Raw genomic sequence first — 25,707 nt, 5'->3', positions numbered from 1 at the left:
AAGACAATCACAACAGGAATTATTTATTGCACAATATTAAACGTTTCATTATAATTATCCAAGCTGTAAATCCTTACAAGAGACTGCAGCTCGGGTCTCTTGAAGTCCACAGCTATTTTGCAAAAAGCACCAATTTGAGTGCGTACTGTTGCAGAAACAACTGGCCAATTGATTCACTTGAGAATTTCCTTACAAGCGATCTCGTCTAGACTGAACTTCAACAGCATATGACTGAAGTTCACCACACTCATCACAAGTAATATTGGGCAGTTGTATGAGCTATGTTTGTGTCCTACAAAACCATGAAACCCAGATGCAGGTGTGTAATTGTTGTCTTAAACTTCAATAAAACTTAACACAGACAGTCTGAGTTCAATAAGAGTACAAATCTAGATGTGTGAAAATAAAGCTGGTACACATTGGACCTGGAGCTTGGTAAATCTAACATAATGAGACAAGTCTTTCTTACAGAGGAATATTGTATCACACATTGACAATGGGAGAGTGCAAATAAATTCTTTGTATTCTTGGCTCTCCATTACACAGATGGACAAAATACCCCAAGAGGTGCAAAGATGAGATGTTTACAATCTCAAAACAATTCTGATGTAAACACTTAGGAAACATTTTGGCAGGATATCGATAAGATTACACACAATTTACTCTATACTATAAATCTCACTTCCCGTTATTCAAGAAACTGAACTGTCAAGTCAAGTTATATCTTCCATGATACATAAATATAACTTTAAAAGTCAATTCTCTGTTCCCATAAATGGCAAATATCATAAATGACTGCTCCACTGTCTGTGCTCTACAGCATTTCTTTATTATTATCAATGTATGATGGAACTGTAAAATGTGTCTTTTGAAAAAAACAGGTGTCCTCTCCAATCTTACTTCAGTCTCTGTGTGACATTGGCTAAAGCAACAGCAAATGCTTGGATAGCAGAGAAAGGATGCTGAAAATCCAGGGTATAGGCATGCACATCAATACGTCCAAACTGCATCACCTAAAAGGCAAGTAGGACAAATATTTAATTCATTATTATTTTGTAATTATTATCATATTGCAAGCATTTCACTTCTTGCCATATTTCATGTTTTCCAAGCACCATCATTTCTAGTTACAAACAATTTTCTAGCATGCACCATAGTCACTCTCTTTCACAATTTTGTATTAAAAAAAAAAACAACTAAAAACTTCTAAAAATAGAATTCATAAATTTTGAAATTTTACTGCTTTTAAAATGCATGTCATGAGATATATGTCACCTGCTTTCCCCTCCATTCTATTTGAAAGTTCTTTGCAGACTCCTGTGTGACTCTGCCACCAAAGTCCAGCTGGTAGACTTGGTTAGCCTCATTCCAGATAGGAGCCTTATTGTGCATAACATGCAACTTCCTGCTGTAACCATCTCCTTCACTCTTACTGCGAGAGTGCTTTTTCACCTGTAATGTATAACATATACAGAAGATTGGTCGAGAATACTAGATCAGTGGAATAAACTCTTCAATACCACACTTTAATTAAGGTTACAGTTTCTCGGTTTTTATTGGCAATTAAAAATCAACACGTAATTATGTTTGAAATAATTATTCAACAATATAACAATAATAATAATAATTGTTGCAACTAAAAGTTGGATTTTACATATTAGCTTTAAAGGAGTGAAAAAAGTAACTGAAATACATTACGACATTAAAACATAAAAGATAAATTATCTGATTAAATCAAAATGCTTCTTTAAAATAGTTCAATAATATAAGTGAATTCATTTCTTAAAATAATAAATCAATCAGTTTCTTAAAAATAGTTAAATAGCATAAAATAATTCAATTATTTAAATGTTACATCAATCAATTTCTTTAAAATAGTTTAAAGTTTATACATAAAAAATTCTGAGGGCCCATGGGATAAAAGTTTGCAGATCTAACAGTTCTATGTTTTGGGATATAAAGGTTCTGGGATTGTCTCAGACAATGCAAATGTTCTTTAACTTTTGGTATAATAAATGATTTAGTCTATCCTCTTCTATACACATTTACGGCATAAACTGCTGCACCTGCTTGGCAAAGGAACAGAGGTACAGTAGTCATGTAATTTTTACAATGCCTTACTCAGAATGCCCAATGATTTATCCAAAATATTCAGAAATATCTTAAACAACCTACAGTAATTTGACATTTCTATCAGACCAGAGGGCATCAGTACCAATTTTGCCCAACATTATTCAGTTAAGATGTTGAATGAGGGGGAAAAATAACACCATAAATGGGAAATGTTTCCCCCTGACCCCCCAAACCCTTCCTGCCATTCTATAATCCACTTTTCCAAATGTCCTAATACAAACTTTCCTCTACATTTAGCAGCAAAGTAAGAAGTAAATATGCACATAAGCTGACCAGAACCTACATGTACTAGTACCTACCTTCTGTTTGAGCTGAGATTTCTGAAAACCTTCCAAGTCCTTCAAGTTCTGACCTCCATTTGAGCTAACATACATGTCTTCATCTGAACTGTCCAAAGGGACCTTTCTGCCCTTGCATTCTTCAACTATTTTTACGGTTTTTGGTGATGATGTTGATTTTCTGTTGGGAGAGTTGTTACTTGTTTGCTTTCGAGAAGCATTCTGAGATCTTTCAAAAAGCTTGCTTGACTGTGGAATGGAATTTTGTCCCTTTTTTAAATCTGTAAGTTTGTTGTCTGATAAAACTCTTCCACTAAAACGAAATGAAGAATGGTCCAGTGCACATTCTTGCTCTTTCTCTGGGAGATCTAAACTGTGGCTCTTGCCATGCAAGGTAAAATCTGAGTTTGTTAAATGAGACTTTCTTCTTACCAAAGGACTGGAATGTAATGCATTTAGTTTGTCATAGGATGAATCATTGGTCAAGCTTTCAATGTGGTTAGATTTTGGATAATCCAAATCCTTGTTATAGCTATCCATGGCGACTAACCCATTTTGGGGAGGCTGTCCATTCAATAATTTCAAGTCAACATTTCCACATAGAGATTCATTATGTGTTAGATAAGTCTCCTGAAATGCAACTTTTTCTTCTTGAGCAGAGTATGTAGCACCCTCACATTCCCCAATAACTACACCTGAATTAACGTTGCTTGCAGCTCCTCCGTCTGGTGCTGCCATAAAGACTATTGCACTTGTGTTAATCTGGTCCACTCCAGCAGCCCCTGCTTCCATACAAACTGCTGCTTTAAGATTTGCCTTTTTGGCAGAATCATCAGTCTGTGTTTCTGCATTAGCAAATACATTTGGTTTACAGCTTAGAAGTGGAGATTTGGGAGCCACCGGCAGAGCATCATCATCAGGTGACAGCCTCAGCGGATCCACTAGAGATTCTTGAAATGTACCTATAACATATATTATTCATTGTAGGCATTTAATTTCATAACTTCATACCAAAGCCTATTAACTATGATGCAACATTTTTCTCAAGTTTAATATTTACATTTTTAATACAATTCAATGCCTTTCCCTTATCTTTATCAATTTTTCAATTTCATCACACTTTTTTCATCACACACACACACACACACACACACACACACACACACACGACAGTAATATGTTAGGACAAAGTGAGGGCAGAGGAAAGTGAAGAGCTTCCTTTACCTGTGAGGTCCTCTTCTTCATTATTAGCACCAAAGTCACTGGTCAGTGGTCCAGCAGCAGTCAGCTCTCCTTCCATCTTGTCATCTAGATCAGTTACCATGACAGTCATCTGGCGTGGCTGGAGGTGAAACAGGCTGGTCTTGTAGATCACCTCACCTAGGTTGGTTGGCAGGTCTTCTGTCAGACCTATAAACTTAAACTTTGTTCCCCAGAAGTTGGATGTCACTTCAACTAGTCGGTTTTCCTAAAACAATATAAAATGCTTCTGAATGGACAGGACAGGACTGAACAACTTTTAATCTACAGGGAGAAAATCTACAAAACTTATCGAGAAAATTTTCAATGGAGTTATCAATTAAATATTTCAAATTGTTCATTTTTTCAAAAATCAAATTTTAGTAAATTATTACTTGCAAAAATAAACTTACTGACACTTACAATATAACATTTTACAGCTTTCAAAACATCCTTTCCTTTTTTGTTCCTCTTTTGTGCGTAATAACTGTAATACTTTGTTGTGTAATCTATCAAGTTAATCACCAGACTTTACCTCAGGAAGATGGTCTTCCTGCCACCTATCATTGCACCTATCTCTTCCAGGTGTACCATTTTTTCTGTCACCACTCCTTGGACGTTTCTTCTGTTTTTTCTTCCTCCTTGGCCTAGGAGAACCACAGCCAGTGTCAAGGATGGGCTCATCTTCACCATTGGAACTACAACTGCATCCACTACTGCTGAACACTTCATCATCACCATCTGCAACATGTTAAAAAGCATGAACAACAATATATTATACTGATGGTCATTTATACATATGTTTAATAATATATCTAACATATGGAAAACATAGGAAATACAGCTTTAAAAAATCTACCACAAGATGAAACAAGGCAGCAAAGCTGTCAAATGTACAGACAAAAAACAGGAAATAACTATGCACAAAATAGGCTACTGTCAATTCTGATGCAAAAGTACATTATGTTAAACTGCAAATTCAACATCAAATTTTAATTATGCTCAACAGGTAATACCAATGTAAGTAAAATGTGTAACAAGTTCACACTTTGAAAATGTATAACTTCCAGAAAAAGAAGCCAATTAGACTGCTTTTCCAACTCAGGCTGCATTTTAGTCCTGTATTTCTTTTTTTGAAAGTTTGGCAATCATAAGTAACATGGTTTTCCCATAATGGTCATCATGGCAGCAGCACCCAAAATTGTGTTTTCTTCTATTCTGATGCCATATTACATAATGGTTAACAGCATAATGACCGTCAATTTTTAATAATAAAATACACGTATCATGGATTTTCAGAAAATGTGACTAGCATGGGTCTTCAAGCCCGTGGAACTTCAAAGTCACACCTTGAAAATGCCAATATGTGAAAACGTTTAACTGGCAGTAAGAATTACCAAACAAACTGCATTGCCTACTGAAGCTGTATTTTAGTCCCATGTTTCTTTCCTGTAAGTTTGAGAACAGTAACTGACATGGTTTTTCTTAAATGGTCATCATGGGAGCAGTGCCCAAAATATTTTTTTTTTAAATTTTGATGCAATATTACATAATGTTTAACAGCATAATGACCATCAATTTTAATAATAAAATATTAGTATTATGGATATTCAGAAAATGTGACTAGCAAATGTCTTCAGGCCCATGGAACTTCAAAGTCACAACTTGAAAATGCCAAAATGTAAACAAGACAGCACTGTTCTGACATGGGTTTATTTCCATTTTTAACACTTTTTTTAACATAAAACAAAATAAACAGTTTACTGCAATTTTTATATGATCAACTAAGAAAATTGATGAGATGGGAAAAATATCAATAGAATAGTGTTAAATGTCCAATTTCCTCCATTCTGAGATTCTGAACATAGTGAATGATTGAATCTGTCAAACTGCAATGATATGAGTTTATTTCCATTTTTGACACTTTATTACACAATACACGATAACAAGTTTACCATCATTTTTACATAATCAACTAACAATGTTGTAAAGATGCAGGAAATGTCAAACAAACACTTTTATGTATCTTATTAGTAAAACAATAAGACTGTTAACATGCCTAAGAATTGAATCTGAGGAAATGTGAAAAAACAGCATAACTTCTAAAATAATGGCCTGATTATGCTGATTTTTGAACTCAACCTGCGCTTTAGTAAGATTGACCACTCCTGTGAGTTTGATGACAATTGGCCTATCTGTTTTTCTTATATTGTGTTTACAGTGTTGCATATATGCTGAAAAATGAAAAAACAGCATAACTACTAAAATAGTGGCCCGATCATGCCGATAATCGAACTTGACCTGCATTTTAGTAAGACTGATTACTCCTGTGAGTTTCATGACAACAGGCCTATCGGTTTTCCTTAAAATGTGTTTACAGGGTTGTACATATGCTGAAAAGTGAAAAAACAGCATAACTTCTACAATAATGGCCCAATCATGCTGATTTTCGAACTTGACCTGCGTTTTATGAATATTCATCAGCTCTGTAAATATAAAGCCAAAAAGTAAAACTGCCCTCCACTTATCGTGTTTACAAGGAAAGTGCACGGCGCCGGCGAAGGCATCGGCATCGGCATCGGCGACGGCGACGACAGACGCAGGTGATGGCAATATGTACAGACACATCTGTGTCTGTACATAAAAATTGGTAATATAATTCTTTCAATGAGAAAAACTTTGATTTTGTTCCCATACCAAGATTGATCTAACAGGATCGATCTATCTCCGAGGGGTTTCTCGCTAAATTGCTTTCAGCTTAAGCGGCTTAAATGTCTGGCACGCCTACAGAAGCTGCTAAACGATTATTAATTATGCCCTAGCAGCTTCAGTAGATGGGATAGACATCTAAGCTGCTTTAGTTAATTGCAATTTAGCGAGAATCCCCTACACAGTTAGTATGATAGGGTCTGGGAATGGTCCCTTCAAGGTCCTATCTCTAAATATGAAGAATTAATACCAATATGGTAAGTTATCCCTTACTTTTGATCATTCCTTTTGGTGATGGATCAAAGATCACAAACTCTGGTCTTAGTTTACTGTTCCTCCTCCCCTTAAGTATAGGTATGTGTCCCCCTAGGTACTCTAGATATAGAATGTAATACCCTCCATAGCTTTCATCCCCATGTCTCATCATGGTGCAATAAAACCTGTCGTTGTCTGATGGAGGCAGGATGACAAAATCTCGAAGCTTTTCAGGAGGTGGAATGTAATTCTGAAACAAAAGATGGAACATTTTCAAACAAGAAATGGAATACAATGAAGAATACATGAAGAAAGAGAAAGTGATGTAATAGTAAAATACATGTCAAATGATAGTATTATCTGATATAGTTATCAGGATTGTTTAGCTCATCCAACATTGCGATAAGTCAGAATATTAGTTTTTTAAAGCAATCTATATTTCAGAGTAACTGACAGTATCTCTCTATACCCATAGTAAGCCTGCTATCACCACAGATGTCAGTGACAAGTAGCTTTGATGCCTACAGAGGAGCTTCTCAAAAGATCTAAAACACAGGGTGCCCAACTGCAAATTCCTTAGCATATAAGTGTTCACTCCTTAGTCTATTATGTTTATACCAGTACTTACTTGAATTGTAGGAATAAACAAACAGTCCAGATGACATTTCATCTTGAGTGGCAAAGGCAAATGTTGCAGGTCACTCTCAGAACTAAGACAACCCTTAACCGTTGTCTCACACAGAAGTTGTAGTGGAGCCACTTCTTTGTTCACACGGCCCACATAGGCTCTTGATCCAGTGGCTATGAACAGACGCTTATCATTGTGGCCCCATGTTAATGCTGTCAGAGGTTTGGGCTAGAACAATTTTGATCAACTTGTTCAATATATCAAAAGATCTATAATTGGAATCAATTATAAATGCAAAAACTCCTGATAACTGTAAAATACTTTAAAATTTTCATGCCATTGCTTTCTAGATAAGTTGATAAAACAGTTACTCTTGACTAAGAACCTAAATGACAAGTCATACACAGACATGATTCTCATTATTTAGATTGTAAGCCAAGAATTACTCTGTAATCTCTTATCAACTTTGATAGCACTAATAGGTCAGGTGACCATCACCTGAATTGAACACATACCTGGTTAGGAATTGTCATTGACAGCAGCAGGGTTCCTGATTTTGTATATAGGAGCAGCTTACTGATACAGTTTAAGCTAGGAAGACGGTTATATCCACCAACGGCTAGAAACTCTCCATCATTAGACCACTCCATCTGTATACCTAACCATCAGCAAAGAGATTCAAATCAATTTTCCTTCATGCATCTTACTTACAACAAGTAATCAGTAGATAAAAAATTTCCATCAACACCCATGTATTTATAAGGATGAAGCTCTTTGTCTATCCTAAGCATTATTTTTTTTTTATATTCTGGGTCCTTTTGTGGTTGTAAATATACCATTTTCAATATGTGCTTATCATAGGCAAGTAAAACCTGGTACCGTAACACTGAAACTGCTTCTCACAGATGCATGTAAACAAGCCTTCAGATTGAAACACTACTCCAAATACTTCCTACACTATATTGAAAATTGACACTTTGCCATTAGTTTGCTATAATATAATTCCACTTTTTTGGCACAAACTGACTAATTAGGCCTAAAATCTTAAATACCTGAACAACTAAATAATGGGAAAATGAAAAAGTCATTAAGTGGCGCTATTTTTAAGTCTGAATACAACTAGATACAATTGATACATACTAACCTTGTAAACCTGTCTGTATGACCACTGGAAGGAGGTCATCATAATTTGAAAGGAGATGTATAGCACCACTTTTAAAGCTGGCTGCCAGGGAGTGACACCTGGTACCCTCACCTATAACATATGAAATGAGAGAAATAATATGATGCTTTTCATTTTAAAATATGATCCTGTATTGATTAGTTTAAATTTTTGTTTTCTGGCAAATGATAGCATCTACAACAAGTGCTTTTATCCCAAGTTAAATAACTTATCTGATTCAATATGGAGACTTTATATTAGAATGTTCTACTTTGCTTAAAGGTGCACTCCATGAGAATAGATTTTCCTTGGAAAATTAGCAAATTTTCTCATACTCCTGCATAATTTATCTTTCCCTCTCTGCACTTGGATTCTGTCTTTGATAAAATTCATAAAGTTTGATTTTAGCTTAAAATGACTGGCTAGTCATTATAACAGAGACCATTTTCCTATAGGCTCCAATGGAAATATCAACTTCGGGATTATCTTAAAATAAGTGGTCCAAATTAATCTATCAAAAAGATAGGGATCTTAAAATTTGCAAGATAATTTTACCATGTTAGGCTGCACTGCCAACCACTCTGTTGTTAGCTCTTACCAGTTCTACTAGGAGAATTTGTCCCATCACTTTCCATAGAGAACTTCTCACAAGACCAGGCCATGTGAGACATTTCCTGTCCACTGAGGATGGTCACCTGGGTCACTGTAGCACCACTGGAGGTCAGCACTATTATCTGACCATCACTAGTTCCAAGAAGCACCTTAATTATATGAGAAGATTTTAGATCAGTGATTGAAAACTCCTGAAAATACCATTCACAATATATTACATCAAACAAAATTTGAATGCAATTAGGTTTAAACAGAATTTGCCATGTTGATTTTTTAACATTAATAACTTATTATCCTGAATGAATTGTGCAAGATCTTATCACATACTTATTAAATATAGTATTAATTTTGCTTAGTAGAACTTAATGGGGATCATTTAAGATGGTCCAAAGTCTCACAACTTTTAAGTATTAAAATACAAAATCAAGAGAAATTTTGTGGGATTTGGAGGAGAGTAGGGAAATGATAGCTGACATAATTTTTTTTAAATTCTGCAGAATTACAGTCTATTAATATTCCATACATGTGCATTAGAGTTTCACCCTCATCACTAAAAAGTGGACCCCCCTTAAGGATATTGTAACCCTTTATTATCATCCAGATATCGAAAATGAAGTTTTTCCTGCTGATTTGTGCTGATTTAAAACAATAAACAAGGCAGCAAAGCTGTCAAATGTACAGACAAAAAACAGAAAATAAAGATGCAAAATAGGTCATTTTGCCAATTTTGATGCAATAATAAATAATGCTTATAATAGCACTGTTAGTCAACACTGAATTTTAATCATGCACAACAGGTAACATGGTCAATAACAGGAGCTGACCCAGAGATATTTTCTGACAGTATTCCAAAGTATCTTTGTTGATCCATCCTCTATTTTGATGATCTTCCAAAAGAAAAAAAAATAAATATCAGTCAATATAAACTTAAAAATCTGAACGTCTTCCGGAAGCTGACCCAGAAGATGGTCTCAATCCATCCCTTCAATAAGATTACAGTATCAGGACCATGAGAGACCAAAGTCACATGATGAAAGTCTCAATATTTGAAAAATGATGACAGTGCATAAAATAATATTACATAATGTTTGAAAACATAAATAACATACAACTGCTTATGTGGAAATACAGAAAATGTGCAGAGCTTCAGGCGGTTAAATATCACAAATGCAAGTGTTTGAGAAAAAAGTTATTAAGGAAAATAAACAAAACTAGAAAAGCACTCCGAGAGTGCAGACCTCTGCCCAGGCAGCAATTGTTGATTATATATATATATATATATATATATATATATATATATATATATATATATATATAAATTACCTGCATAATTTACCTCCATAATTATCACTGCTTCCTTATTATTAATCTAGCAGAGAGCTTAACCTTTGGGAGTTTACAGGGAGATATCAACAAGTGTGCTTTATGTAATCTCATTTAATGGCCTATAAATAATCAATTAGGCAAATTACTTTATAACTCAGAGCTTAGCTAAGTGATACCCAAGGAAAATTTACAGACTGACCCTCTCAAAGACCCTTCAGGCCCATAAGTCACATCTTAAGAAAAGCACAAAACAATAATGCACAAAATAGGAGACTACCAATTCTGATGAAATGATACATTATGTTTTACTGCAAAGTCAACATCATATTTTAATTATGCACAGCAGGTAACACCGACCAAAGTAAAAGCATAAGGCTTCAGGCCCATCAGAGTTCAAGTTTATACTGAGAAAGTGCCAGAATAAAAAAATGAAAATTTCACACAAAATTGCATAAATTCAATAATAAACGATAACCCAATTGACCTAGCTTTCTAATTTTAACTGCATGCCAATCCTAAAAATCATTCTCATAAGTTAAAAATAATAATAAGTAACACAGTTTTCTTTTCATAATGTTTGCAGTAGCAGTGCAAAAAGATTATTGTAAATTTTGATGTAACATTGCATAATAAATTATAGAATAATTATCACCAATTTTTGATTATTGATTACAAATAGCATGGACATGTAGAAAATTTGATTACCATTCGGCTTCATGTCCATGGGAGCTCCAAGTCCCACAATGAATATGCCAAAAAGTTAATGAATATTTCACTCAAATGTATAACTTCCAGAAAATGAAGCCAATTAGACTGCTTTTCCAACTCAGGCTGCATTTTAGTACAGTGTTTCTTTTTTTAAGGTTTGACAGTCATAAGTAACACGGTTTTCCCATCATGGTCATCATGGCAGCAACACCAAAAATTGTGTTTTCTTCTATTTTGAAGCAACATTACATAATGCTTAACAGCATATATGACCATCAATTTTTATTTAATAGAATATTAGTAACATGGACTTTCAGAAAACATGACAAGCAAAGGTCTTCAGAATCATGGAACTTCAAAGTCACACCTTGAAAATGCCAATAAGTGAAAAATTAAATTTTCACAAAAAACTGTTTAACTGCCAGAAAAAATTACCAAACAGACTGCATTGCCTACTGAAACTGTATTTTAGCCCTATGTTTCTTGCCTGTAAGTTTGAAAACAGTAAGTGACATGGTTTTTCTTAAATGGTCATCATGGGAGCAGTGCCCAAAATAGGGGTTTCTTCAAATTTTGATGCAATATTACATAATGTTTAACAGCATAATGACCATCAATTTTTAATCATAAAATATTAGTATCATGGATATTCAGAAAATGTGATTAGCAAAGGTCTGCAGGCTCATGAAACTTCAAAGTCACATCTTAAAAATGCCAAAATGTAAACATGACAGCACTGTTCTGAAATGGGTTTATTTCCATTTTTAACATTTTTTAAACATAAAACGAAATAAACAGTTTGTTGCCATTTTTATATGACCAACTAAGAAAATTGATGAGATGGGAAAAATATCAATAGAACAGTGTTTAATGTCCAATTTCCTCCATTCTGAGATTCTGAACATAGTGGATGATTGAATCTGACAAACTGCAATGATGAGTTTATTACCGTTTTTGACACTTTATTTCACAATACACGATAACAAGTTTACCATCATTTTTACACAATCAATTAACAATGTTGTAAAGATGCAGGAAATATCAAACAAACACTTTTACGTATCTTATTAGTTAAATAATGAGACTGTTCACATGCCTAATAATTGAATCTGAGGAAATGTGAAAAAACAGCATAACTTCTAAAATAATGGCCAGATTATGCTGATTTTCCAACTCAACCTGCATTTTAGTAAGATTGACCACTCCTGTAAGTATAATGACAATTGGCCTATCTGTTTTTCTTATATAGTGTTATCAGTGTTGCATATATGTTGAAAAAAGTGAAAAAATAGCATAACTCCCCTAAAAATGGCTTGATCATGCTGATTTTCGAACTTGATCTGCGGATTATGAATCTTCATCAATTTTGTAAGTTCGAAGCCAAAAAATAAAGCGGTTTTCCACTTATCGTGTTATCGGTGCTGCATATATGCTGAAAAAAGTAAAAAAAAACAGCATAACTTCCCTACAAGTCACCCGATCATGCCGATTTTCAAACTTGACCTGCGTATTATAAATATTTATCAGTTCTGTAAGTTTCAAGCCAAAAGCCAAAACGGTTTTCCAGTAATCGTGTTAGCGGTGCTGTATATATGCTGAAAAAAGAGAAAAAATAGCCTAAATTCACTAAAAAATGAGCCATTCATGCCGATTTTCGAACTTGACCTGCGTATTATGAATATTTATCAGTTCTGTAAGTTTCAAGCCAAAAAGTAAAATGGTTTTCCACTTATCATGTTATCGGTGCTGCATTTATGCTGAAAAAAGAGAAAAAATAGCCTAAATTCACTAAAAATGACCCAATCACGCTGATTTTCGAACTTGACCTGCATATTATGAATATTCATCAGTTCTGTAAGTTTCAAGCCAAAAAGTAAAACAGTTTTCCACTTATCGTGTTATCGGTGCTTCATTTATGCTGAAAAAAGTGAAAAAACAGCATAAATTCCCTATAAGTGACCCGATCATGCTGATTTTCGAACTTGACCTGTGTATTATGAATATTCATTAGTTCTGTAAGTTTCAAGCCAAAAGAAAAAACAGTTTTCCACTTATCGTGTTATCGGTAAAAGTGCACGACGACAGACGCAGATGATGGCTATATGTACAGACACATCTGTGTCTGTACATAAAAACAGCATAACTTCTACAATAATGGCCCGATCATGCTGATTTTCGAACTTGACCTGCATTTTATGAATATTCATCAGCTCTGTAAATATAAAGCCAAAAAGTAAAACTGCCTTCCACTTATCGTGTTTACAAGGAAAGTGCACGGCGCCGACGGCGACGGCGACGACAGACGCAGGTGATGGCAATATGTACAGACACATCTATATATATTTACTGTACTGTTTGAGAACAGTAAGTGACATGGTTTTTCTTAAATGGTCATCATGGGAGCAGTGCCCAAAATAGGTTTTTTTCAAATTTTGATGCAATATTACATAATGTTTAACAGCATGATGACCATCAATTTTTAATAATAAAATATTAGTATCATGGATATTCAGAAAATGTGACTAGCAAAGGTCTTCAGGCCCATGGAATTTCAAAGTCACAACTTGAAAATGCCAAAATGTAAACAAGACAGCACTGTTCTGAAATGTTTTTTTTTCCCATTTTTAACAATTTTTAACATAAAACAAAATTAACAGTTTACTGCCATTTTTATATTATCAACTAAGAAAATTGATGAGATGGGAAAAATATCAACAGAGCAGTGTTAAATGTCCAATTTCTTCCATTCTGAGATTCTGAACATAGTGAATAATTCAATCTGACAAACTGCAATGATATGAGTTTATTTCCTTTTTTGAAACTTTATTACACAATACACGATAACAAGTTTACCATCATTTTTACAAAATCAACTAACAATGTTGTAAAGATGCAGGAAATGTCAAACAAACACTTTTACGTATCTTATTAGTTTAATAATGAGACTGTTAACATGCCTAAGAATTGAATCTGAGGAAATGTGAAAAATATGCTGAAAAGTGAAAAAACAGCATAACTTCTACAATAATGGCCCGATCATGCTGATTTTCGAACTTGACCTGCGTTTTATGAATATTCATCAGCTCTGTAAATATAAAGCCAAAAAGTAAAACTGCCCTCCACTTATCGTGTTTACAAGGAAAGTGCACGGCGCCGGCATCGCCATCGCCATCGCCATCGGCGACGACAGACGCAGGTGATGGCAATATGTACAGACACATCTGTGTCTGTACATAAAAATTGTTGAAAATATTAACTACCAGCATTTATATTTCTTGTTGCAATGCATAAGCATAGGTATCACAAAGCTTTAATCATCAATTTAACACCTTTCTATTTTGAGATAGCAATCAGTATGGGGCATAACTTCATCCCTGAACAAGATTTTATCATGAAAATTGGCAGAGTTGACCCAGAGTGTATGGGCTACAATCTAAGACTTCTAAGAAAAATCGATAACCAAGACTTCTAAGAAGAATTGCTGGCAGGGTTGTGGAGTACTAAAAGGCACTGAAACGGTGATCATGGTTGCTCAGGTAAAGGAGAAATTTGAGAAACCAATTTTTTCAGTTTTTACCCTAAAATGGCAATTATGACACCACCATATGACATATGTGTAAATGTTAATTAATTTAACCACTGAACACAGAGGATTTATCTTTTACCCAAAAGAATGTATGTAAGGCATTTAATAAGGGGTTTTGGGTGAAGGTTGACAATATCCTTCAGCAGATGCTTTCATGTTTTCTCGTCTTGTATGACATTTTAAACTCTGATGATCCTAAATCGACATTAGTTATTGTATATATCATACATTTTCATATATTCTATAAATTTCAGGGGCAGATCCAGAGCTATTTTCTGACAGTCTTCCAAATTATCTTTGTTAATTCATCTTCCAATTTTGACCGTCTTCCAACAGAAAAAATTAGATACCTGTCAATGTAAACTTCAAAATCTGACTTTCTTCCAGAAGACCCAGAAGACGGCCTAAATCCGCCCCTGCATTTCTTACTTTATTTTCGGTTTGTGCTATTCAGTTTGCACTAATATGATAAACAACCATTATTCACATTTCTTACAGAGGGCTACCATGGAAACAATCTCTCAGCTTCATCTTCTAACTCATGATTTCATTCACATTACTGACCAAAAGAGACATCTCAGTTCACACCAAGCACAATGTTCCTACCTCCTGGTCTCCTGGAGACCACACTCCTGTCTTCACTGTAGCATTTTCAAGGTTTAGATTTGTTGACCAGTGTCTCTGACCATTTACTGACCCCACAAGGATGAAACCATCTTCATAAGTGATCAGTGCCATGCGGCCATCATGAGACCAGTTGAAGTCAGTTACCTTGATTATAAATAATAGCAATTATTAAATAATATTAACCAATATCCACAACATTGATGTATATTAATGGTATTTGTACTCTGTCCTCATCAGCTGAAGTTCAATTGTACAGTTTTTCAATTATTGTGATCTCACATAAATTCCTTCTGATGTTACTCACTGGCACATTTCTATCATTGACCAGCTCCACTGACCAGCGTCCATCATGCTTCATCCACACAAAAATAATGCCATTTGTATCACATGTTGACAACTTCTGGTATGGCTCATTCCATTTAACCATTACAACCTAAAAGAAAATATATGTCTCCATTTCTAATATTCAATCAACAATAAAAAAAAATCACATTAAACCCAACATTCCAGCTTTGTTAAAAATGAATATCAAAAGGGAAAGGTAAAGGTTATATTGAAGATATAATTTAAGATCTCAGGTATTGGATTTAGCTCCTAGAATATGGTAATTAAAATTATTTGTTCCAGGTTCACACAATGTGTTTTCAGCCAAGTTGTATCAACCTATATTGGTGAAAACCATCTCATTGAGGGATCGAATAATGAAAGGTTCACCATGGGCAGCACATCTTATTCCCCTGTATTGCCCACTGCCATAGAGGTCAGCCATGTTAGAATAGCTTTCTATGATGAACTAATCAGACAGCATGCTAATAAGGATCACATCATTGAACTCTAGACACTCAACATTTCTTTCTTGATGCAGATATTCATAATAACTATAGGTGTCTTAATTTCCTGCTTTCATCCACCCTCTATTCACCTATATGATCACATATTAACAATAAAAATAACATACTTCTAGGAAAGAAAGTGTTATATATGATGATAATGGTGTGCACAGTAGTGTAAATAATGGCAACATTTGACACTGACTGGTCACTGAAAACATAAAGACATAACACTCATTCCAACTCAGGTTTAATTAAGAGACTTAATTGTGGAAAACCCAGTTGCTAATCAGCACACTTATGCCCCGAGGTCCCTAAATTGCTTAATACTGTGCAATATAGAACAACACAGTGCAATGCACTTGAAAAAACAAAATTTAATGCAGTTGCAATTTAACAAAGAAAACAGTCATTCCCAACAAAATAAGGTGATATAGAAGCAAACTATTTGAACAGATTATCAATATCATTGATATAACTTGAAACATTGGCGCAACTTCTATATCGTTGAGACGGCAGTCATTTTGGCTTGTGGCTCTTCTTGACAATATTACTGGCCATAAAGAGCGACTAGCCAACATGTCATCTGACCTGACAATAAACAAATAGAGTCTTTTCCACGAAATCGTGAGCATGCGCAGTTCGCGCCATTTTGTGCGGGACTGTTTCTCAGGGGGAAAGAGTAGAAGGCACTGAGCAGAAGGGGCCTTCGGTACTTTTGTAGTATACCCCCCACCCTGTAACTTTCTGTAACTTTCACTTTTCAAACAGTTTTTTACATTTTATTGTTTATCTATGTCAAAGCTGTTGAAATAAAATGCTTTTGTAATTACCTGTGGACTTTTTATTAGTGTTAACAGGGGCGGATTCAGAGTTATTTCCTGACAGTCTTCCAAATTATCTTTGTTGATCCGTTCTTCATTTTTGACTGTCTTTCGACAGAAAAAATTAGATACCCGCCAATGTAAACTTGAAAATCTGACCGTCTTCTGGAAGACCCAGAAGACGCCCTAAGGCCACACTTTTTTTATTTTATGGATGACATCCTGCGCACGCACCGATTTTCGCCCGTTCTCCAAAAAAAAAAAAAAAAAAAAAAGCCCCCCCCCTCCAGCCCCCAACAAAGTCGGTTGTGGCAAATGTCGTTATTGAATTTGCCAGGAAATGAGCTTGTTGCGCATGTGTACTTTCGCTACATGGAAATGCATCCACTTTGCCGTCAAATTCATCTCTAGGATTACTTTCAAATAACACAACAACAAAAGTCATAAAGAGAACGGGCGCCATCGTTTTGGATTGGTATGCCATTGATATTTGGCATGGAGATATCACCTTTTTACAATTGTGCGAAAGGCTGGCGGCGGCCGAAAAATTTCTGTGACATTCTGTACAAAGCAGCACATTAATACCAGGTTTTCTGTAGCGAAAAAAGGGACGACAAGGGCGTCGAGGTATTTGGTGGGCTGAAGGTCGGACAGGCCACCTGACAGTTTGGCTGCTTCGTGTGAGTTGAAGTAGACAAAATGTCATCGTCCGAATTGACCTTTAATAGATTTGGCAGTATTAAGCATATCTTTGCATTATTTTTAAACATTTCTGTGAAGTGTTCAAAATGCTGTAATATTCTGAGAATACAAATAAAGACACACTGTTTGATTGATATTTGTTTTATTGATTGCTATACCAAATGAATTCATGAAATAACCTTAAATAGATTTGGTAATATGAAGTATATCTATTCATGACTTTTTTACATTTCTACGAAGTATTCACAATGCTTTAATATTTTTAGAGCATGGATAAAGACATATTGTTCGTTTGATACGTGTAACTGTGGTAAAATTTGTGTTTCCAGCTGTGTACTGACAGCATTCCTTTACTTAAGCAGTATTTTTTTTTTTTGGACGATTTTTTTTTTCGCCCTCGCGCACCGATTTTGGGGTACCCAGAGGATGTCATCCATAAAAATAAAAAAGTGTGGCCTAAATCCGCCCCTGGTTAATCACGTTTAATCCAGCCCATTGAAATACAAAGTTAAAATCTTCAATTTACACCCGCAGTCAATAACTTGCCGCATTTTCGTTGGCTAACTCTAAGGTAATTTTATGTGAACAAGAAGCTCATAATAATTTCACAGAGGAAATCCAAGTATACAATGTATCAATCCTATGTTCACATAAAATAAGGTAGAGTTAGCCAACAAAAACGCAGCAAGTTATTGACTGCGGTTACATTGTAAATTTTCACATTGTATTTCAATGGGGTGGAATAAACGTGATTAAAACTAATAAAAAGACCACAGGTAATTACAAAAACATTTTATTTCAACAGCTTTGACATAGGTGCAAAAGACAATGTAAAAAATGTTTGAAAAATGAAGGTTTCAGGAAGTTACAGGGTGGGGGGTATACTTCAAAAGTACCGAATGTCCTATCTTTGCTGTCGATGAGGTAAGTTTTTAGTTCTTTCATTGAAAAGTCATCAGGTACTTCTGCTTAATTTCTATTCCAACTGCTCCCATGAATGTGTTTTCGAAAAAAATCAAGTGATAACATGTTACGAAACTTTGAAAATTCAGATTGAAATGAGCACTCCTCGATATGGCGTCCGTCGTGTACACTCCACACTTTCCCCCTGAAACTTCAAATCCCGCAAAATCTCGCGTTCCCACGGATAATTTAGCGGAAGACACGTGACCGTGGAAAAGACTCTATTGTGCCTATTTGTTAAGTTGTACCAACACTATTAATTGTTTAGTAATATATTTCGCTCTTATATAATCCTATTTTGTTTGGAATGAACATTTGTTTACTTGTGACTGGACTCATTTTTTCAAGTGTATTGCGCTGTGTTGCACAGTATTGTCCTGTATTGCACTGTATTGCTCAATTTAGGGATACCCCTTATGCCTTTTTTTAGGAGTTTATCTTGAACCAAAGAGTAACATGTAAGTAAGTATAGGTGATAATCTGAAGACCAGGATGCACTGGCCCAAAACCCAAATATTAACCAACAAAGTTTTGAAGAAATATTCATGACAATATATACTGACCTACTAAAATTCTCATCTTAAAAAGATGAATAACTGTCACAGTGTTTTCCATACATACGATAATTTTATGTTTCATGAAAAGTGTATTGGTAGTTTACTCATGCAATGACATGTCATCATTTACATAAACATTGTAGAAAATTTAGGCAACTAATATAAAAGATTGCATCAATTTCAAAACATAATGGAATTTACAAAGCAAAAAAGGTTATCTGAACTCATTTAACAACATGTACAGTATTGTTTCTTTCCATTGAATTTTTTGAAAGGATTCTCTTCATTAAGCATAACATTTGTTTGAAATTACTAGTTATTCTGTGTTTGTTGAGCCAATAGGGGTTCACATCAGTGAGCTACATGTACATCCCATGAGGCCCTTGGCTTTGCATCGGATCCCATTCACTGAATTCTTTACCTCATGGTTTTCTGTCCATCAAGGTCATGATATGATCAAGAAAAGCCGATTCACAAGGAAAAACACCACCCATGGGTCTAGCCATATTTACAATGTGTTGGCTCATCTGATTGGGAGCATTCACATCGAGAAGAGCCGAGGTCCAGCAAGGCCGAGACCTAAATATGGCGAACCTACATGAAAGGAAGACCGGGTAATCCTTTAATGGTCTCTCAGCCTCTCACACGCCTCTCTTGGATATCCTGGGGCCTTATATACACTGTACCCATATTGGATAGCCTAGGACCTACATGTACTACATTTACACAATTTCCACCAACAGGGTTCTACAATTTATTTACCATCAGCAGTAGCAGGACTCAAACTCTTTACATCATTGTTATGAACTGAGGAAGCATATCAAGTGCTAGAGTGAAGAGTTAAAATGAGCTCACAGACCACTCTATGATTAAAAATCAATGATGAGGCCAACAATTTATATGAATGTGATGCAGGCAAAATCCTCTCTGCATGTTTAATTGCATTCTAAAGTCACGTTCATATACCATTTCAAATTATCCCTAAATACTAAACAGATTGCTTTTAAAATAGGATTAACATTGTCTTTATATCTTCCTATTTTAATTTGGATTTACTTGCCATTTCCCTATAAAGTTATGAAAATATACCCTATAGGTTCTAGATTTCAGTATTGCCAGCTTGATCTCATATATAACCCATATCAGCAATACTAACTCTAGCCACTGAAGACATACTGCAGGTGTGTTTGGCAAAATTTTGTCTGGGACACTTCCATATTTGGAAGTCACATGTCTTGTACATCACAGATCTGTCCCGACTGGAGCTACCTTTCCCGTCTTGAGCTGACATCATCTCGTGCAGATGAGATGAGGAAGCAAAGTGACTGACATGGAGTTTGAAGTTTGAACTAAGAATACCTTTCAATCGAAAATCAGACCCACAATACAAGCATCTTTCTGCTTTAAAAACTGATTTTTGGTGTAGCCATTGTGCAGTCCTTTTAGTGGTATTGGACATGCACTGTAGCTGTCACACTTTGCACATGGCAAGCATGTATATTGTGTTTATCATAAAGGGACCACACAAAAGATTTTGTAAGCTTACTGCAATTCAGCTACTCCCCTCGGAGATAGACCAATCCCACTAGATCGATCTAGGTATGGGAATGGGGTCTATGAGTGCAGAATAAAGTACTTAAAAGTAAGGCACACCAAATACAATAATCTGTCTGAAATGACATAGTTTGGGTTAACTTCCAAGTGCTAAATCTAATTATGTACTAGTCTGTATCAGCAGCCAAATCCAAATAATGTTTATGCCTAGGCAGTTCTGCACTCTTCACAGAAGTATTTTAAGTGACAAATGTGAATTTCTCTGGTGTTCCTCAGGCCTTATAAAACGGATTACGTGTTTACTAACACTACCCGCAAATCTTTTAGCACTAAAGCCCATATTTACCACAAAATCCACAAATTATCCAACACACCTTAAAATCATTTAGCACCAACAAAGTGATACCTAGCACTAACATTCACCTGCTCTGGTAGTGCTGGTTAATTTGTGGGTTATGTGGTTAATATGGATGTTAGTGCTAAAAGGTCTGCGGGTAGTGTTAGTAAACACCTAATCCGTATATAAGGCCTGTCCTTTCTCCAAGTTAGTATGCACTGTTGCTAAAAGACTAAAAGCATATTTGATGGTCTGAGAATCAATATCTGAAAAAGCATCATATCCACAGGTTTCAGGGAATGTATTCCCATTACTCATATGCATTCAGGCAATGGAAAGGATAAGGCTTGAATGCTGAATCCATTTATGGGAATATATATTGGTCTACTCTTGATACTTACCAATACTGTCATCAACTCTTACCCCAGGTTATGAAAAAGAAAACTAGTCTAAGTGCACACACAACATCAAGCAAATATCACAATTATGCAGATCTAATCACTTATTAGAGTCTCTCTCTCTCTCTCTCTCTCATTCCAATCCAGATACACCCACACACATACACATGCTGTCAAACGCTCTCCACATTGCTCATTTTTCTTTGTTGATGCTGTTTATTGCAAAGAATTAAAGTTCAGGCAGAAATATCATATGGCATGATATTCATTGTCAAATTATACAATCAATTAGAATGATTTCTCAATAAATGATATGTGTTATTGAAGATATAATATTGGTCTAGGTACTGTTGTATCTGTTTCTAAAGTGTATTATTTGGAAATTACATGTACATTCACTGTTTTATTTCACATTTTAACTATGCAAACGAAAATGATAAAGAAGACCTCTGCCAACCACTCTATTTACAAGTATATATTGGTAAAACACAGCACTACACAAGTCGAGAGCAAGCATACAAAAGGAATGTAGCATAGATCCTCCAAGTATAGGAATGTAGCATAGAACCTCCAATTATAGTGCTAACAACCAGAAATTTAAATAATCTAATATCATGGAACAGAGCATAACTATTATAATGAAACACCATCCTGTTATACAGTATATTTGAAAAAATAAAAGTGTGGTTGAGATTTAAAATCTTACATTGGTTTAAATGGAGTCTTTTATGAAAATCTGGTTTGTTTAGAAAGAAACATAAAATCTTGATGATGATATTCTCCTATTTCAGTTCAAATCAATCTTAGGGTGTTAACATCCGTATGAGGAAGGAACATAGGAATGAGGTTATTATCCTCATTTCCAATGTAGTAGTATATAATCACCAATTTTTCTTTATTCTACTCAATGCCAGGAGAAGTGATAATCTTTTAACCTGATTGCATTCAGTGAGAGACCCCGCAGAGTTAGTTCATACTGGCAGTATATGATAGTTTTATTGTGAATGCACCCTAAGTTTGGACATCATTCTTCCCATCAATGCTGAAATATAAAGTATACATTTAGCTTTCTTGTTCATGCAAACGCAAATATGATAATATTTACCTCATTCCTATGTCCACGAAGGTTAAAATTTGTTCTGCTAGGCACATCAGTGTCTTTCTCACAGTGGCTTGTGGTGAAAGTTGCACTGACAATTCCTTTGCCATTCCCTGTGGCCAACCAGCCTTCCTGGTAGTACTCTGAGCGGTCCAGTTGCCAGCCATCCTCATTGGGAAGAATTTCTGGAACCTGCATTGGTATGAAAAAAATTCATCACTCAAATTTTGGGTTCATAGTTGTATACATGCACTGGCTAGCTATCTAGTGATAGAAAAAAGATAAATTAATATTTCAAACAGAAAGGCATATATGTAGTGTATGAGCAATACAGACAAGGATGACCAGAAAAAAAAGGTGTACAATTATATTTCATAGTGGTTGGTTTTCGAGTGATTCACTCCTCTGGTTTTGAACCCAAATGTAACACTCTGTGCATGGATACTTGAAGGACTAAAACCATTAAATGGATAGATAAACTTTTACCATGACCCTTACTGGAGTTCATCAGAGGTGAGCACATATTGAATATGGACATTGACCAAAGCCTTGCTTCCAAATGATAAAAACTGGATTCAAATACTGCATGTGCACTTACTCAGTACAGTTCAGTAGTACAGTACATGTATATGTGTATGCATATTTTTGCTAATGGAGAACATCACTATTTGAGATTGATACTGACAAGTAATTCTATTTACAAGAGGTCGGTTTTCGATATTCTAAAAACTACTTCAGTTCCTGTCATCTAAATCAGCATTTTTCATTCATTTACAAGGTATTATTGAATAGTGATGATTGTTATGATTCTTATGAACCATTTTGCTATATTCTTTAGCTATTTTACCCCAGCTTTGGAGACAACAAAACATCAAAGCTGGATCAATGCTTTGAAGTTAAAGATACACTCAGTGGGTTTGAAAATCCCCAAAATGCTCATTTTTGCCATCCACAGATTTTTATAAAAACGTATACACCTTAAAAATTATTTAACCAATTAAATATTTTTTTCTGGAGCGAACCTGATGCTGATATTTCCATTGCAGCTTATAGGAAAATTGGTCGCTGTTGTACTGACTGGCCAGTCAATTTAAGCTAAAATCAACCTTTAAAAATTTAATCCATGTGCAGAGAATGATAGATAAATGATTTGTGAGTATGAAAAAAAGTGCTTACTTGCCCAAGAAAATCCATTTTAGAGGGTAAATCTCATTGAGTGTGCCTTTAAATGAAAAAAAAAAACGAGCATACTGATGAAGTATGCTACAATCTGTAGCAACCAATTCAAGCCCCAAATCTAAAATATGGCTCCCCAATCTATTATTTCTAGCCAGATGTGCTGCCTGTCATTTATGTCTTTTTCGATGTGTTACTGCACTGATTACTTGTTAGACAGGAGCTATAAGCATCACAGGTTTTAAAACCAATGGCAGCTGCTCACAACCAGATATAGTTTTGCCTATTGTTGACTTGCCTGTAAGGTGGTGGTAAGCTCCATTGGTGTGAAATACTCTGTCAACAGCCAAACCTACTGATACATCTTTGGTTATTATTATTATTGATGGATGTGTCAAAGGGAAGCTACAGGTCCCACAGGTGTGAAAACAATGTCAGCTGCTTCTAAACCTTTACTACATGTATAAGCATAGCACTGTAGTGTTTTTATGTTTTTAAAGAATGCAAAGTGAGCACTGCACAGAAAGCTTGCACACCATGACTTGAATGGCTTCTCATGCATCCTAGACTGGGGTAGCGCTAGCAATTTTTTTCACTTAGCCAAAGCACCACTTTTTTGTCAATTTGTTATCAAATTAATGGTTATAATTGTAGCAAGTGTTTCATTTCCCATACCCTATTCTCTTCATTCTTGTGCCAGAGTGAGACAACATCAAGTTGATCATAACTTGATTAAGGTGATCATAACTCTAAATGCTAATGTTAACAATTCAAGAGCCAAAAACTCACAACTTGGTGTCAAATCAATCAAGATTTCAAAGGACTTGGAGGAGGGTGCGGTCAGGACTTGAAATTAATGGCAGACTAGTGAGTGCAGTGTGTCAATGAATGAAAGATGGCAGAATTTATCCACAAATATCTTTCATTGGTTAAGTCTTAAGTTCTGTCCAATAACATGCTGTTGGACAACAATATGCATTCACTGTATTACAATTTATAAATTGCTTGCACTTTACCTTTCCCATCCATGATAAGGAATGTATCGTACAGTCGCTCCTTGTAGTTGGACTGTCTTCAATAAAAATATACATCTCAGCAGGCGATTAAATGCGTCCTAATGACTCCATTGTTGCCTTTTCAACATACAATGTAGGCAAATCGACTCGTTCAACCCGCACATAACTACGACAGCACTCCTGACAAACCTGTCAAAGTCATTCTTACTGGGATTGACAGAAAGAGTGAAGCCTAAACCGTCAGTATCAGCATATTGTACATTCAATTAAGCCACGTCCTCCAACAGATAAATTCAAAAATCATGAAACAATCTCTAATTTCATCACCTTATGGTTACCTAAGGTCAAACACAATTTTGATTAAAACTGAAAATAGTATAATGCACTCTCGACTGAGGTCAACAAAGCCGCTGTCGTGCGACTTCCGGCTGTCGCATTCACTTTCTTTCCTACGCAGATTGTTTTTGCGCAAACTGTCTCATCTAACGCACTTGGAAGATAGATGCGGGCAATATCCGGCGATATGGACGTACATTTTGCACACTTTGGCAGTGCACTGCACAAAATCCTGTACATTTGGGGCCAATTTGTTGTGGCCAATATGTGTATCTTAGGTGGTTAAATAACCATATAAAGTAATATGATTCAACTCCTTTGCATGTGAAGCATATTGAAAACACCCCTGTAACAGACGTATGCATACAAATGAGATTTTTCAACTTGCTTTATTCATCTCAAAAACTCTGCGAAGCTTGCAGCCCAAAAATTTTGAAAAAAATATATATATTGCAAACATGATGTTAAGGTTGATAAAATATCAGGTCAAGGTAAGAGATTGATTGAAACGACTGAGCTGGAATACTTTCTTTGATGTAACAGACGTACAGTTTGGCCGTATCAGACGTACTTGTGCGACCGCAACAGACGTACATAAAAATAAAATAGTATTTATGAAGTACATCAACTTTATTTACTAATTACACTGCTC

General features: G+C 35.3%; 1 protein-coding gene across 2 annotated transcripts; it reads right to left on the bottom strand.

Moving 5' to 3' along the window:
• Window positions 1–7: 7 nt before the first annotated feature.
• Window positions 8–25,165, bottom strand: LOC106155076 (tubby-related protein 4). 2 transcript variants are annotated; one of them, XM_013529721.2, is made up of 14 exons: window positions 24,720–25,165; window positions 22,534–22,719; window positions 15,568–15,696; window positions 15,243–15,407; window positions 9,003–9,165; window positions 8,387–8,497; window positions 7,758–7,900; window positions 7,243–7,470; window positions 6,633–6,864; window positions 4,186–4,391; window positions 3,636–3,879; window positions 2,433–3,373; window positions 1,276–1,452; window positions 8–1,013 (listed from the first exon to the last, which is right to left on the bottom strand). In XM_013529721.2, exons 1-14 carry the CDS (start codon window positions 24,792–24,794, stop codon window positions 897–899), a joined length of 3,117 nt encoding a protein of 1,038 aa, XP_013385175.1. In that variant the 5' UTR covers window positions 24,795–25,165; the 3' UTR covers window positions 8–896. The 2 variants fall into 2 exon arrangements, with proteins under 2 accessions (XP_013385175.1, XP_086854260.1); XM_086998134.1 differs by lacking the exon at window positions 24,720–25,165 and adding an exon at window positions 23,704–23,974.
• Between the last annotated feature and the right edge of the window lie 542 nt (window positions 25,166–25,707).

This window comes from Lingula anatina, chromosome 1 (genome assembly GCF_051362555.1).
Source record: "Lingula anatina isolate TDL-2025a chromosome 1, LinAna3.0, whole genome shotgun sequence".
Classification (NCBI taxonomy): Eukaryota; Metazoa; Brachiopoda; class Lingulata; order Lingulida; family Lingulidae; genus Lingula; species Lingula anatina.
Note: the sequence above shows the minus strand (reverse complement) of the source record. Positions and strands in the feature narration are given on the sequence as shown.

What these genes read in the sequence shown, in the direction of transcription:
- LOC106155076 (XM_013529721.2), bottom strand. Translation starts at nt 24,794, where the DNA reads ATGTATATTTTTATTGAAGACAGTCCAACTACAAGGAGCGACTGTACG. An exon ending in GGTCTCCAGGAGACCAGGAG is followed by an intron (nt 9,166 to 15,242) that starts GTAGGAACATTG and finishes CATATAATTAAG; the next exon opens with GTGCTTCTTGGAACTAGTGA. An exon ending in AAATTCTCCTAGTAGAACTG is followed by an intron (nt 8,498 to 9,002) that starts GTAAGAGCTAAC and finishes CATATGTTATAG; the next exon opens with GTGAGGGTACCAGGTGTCAC.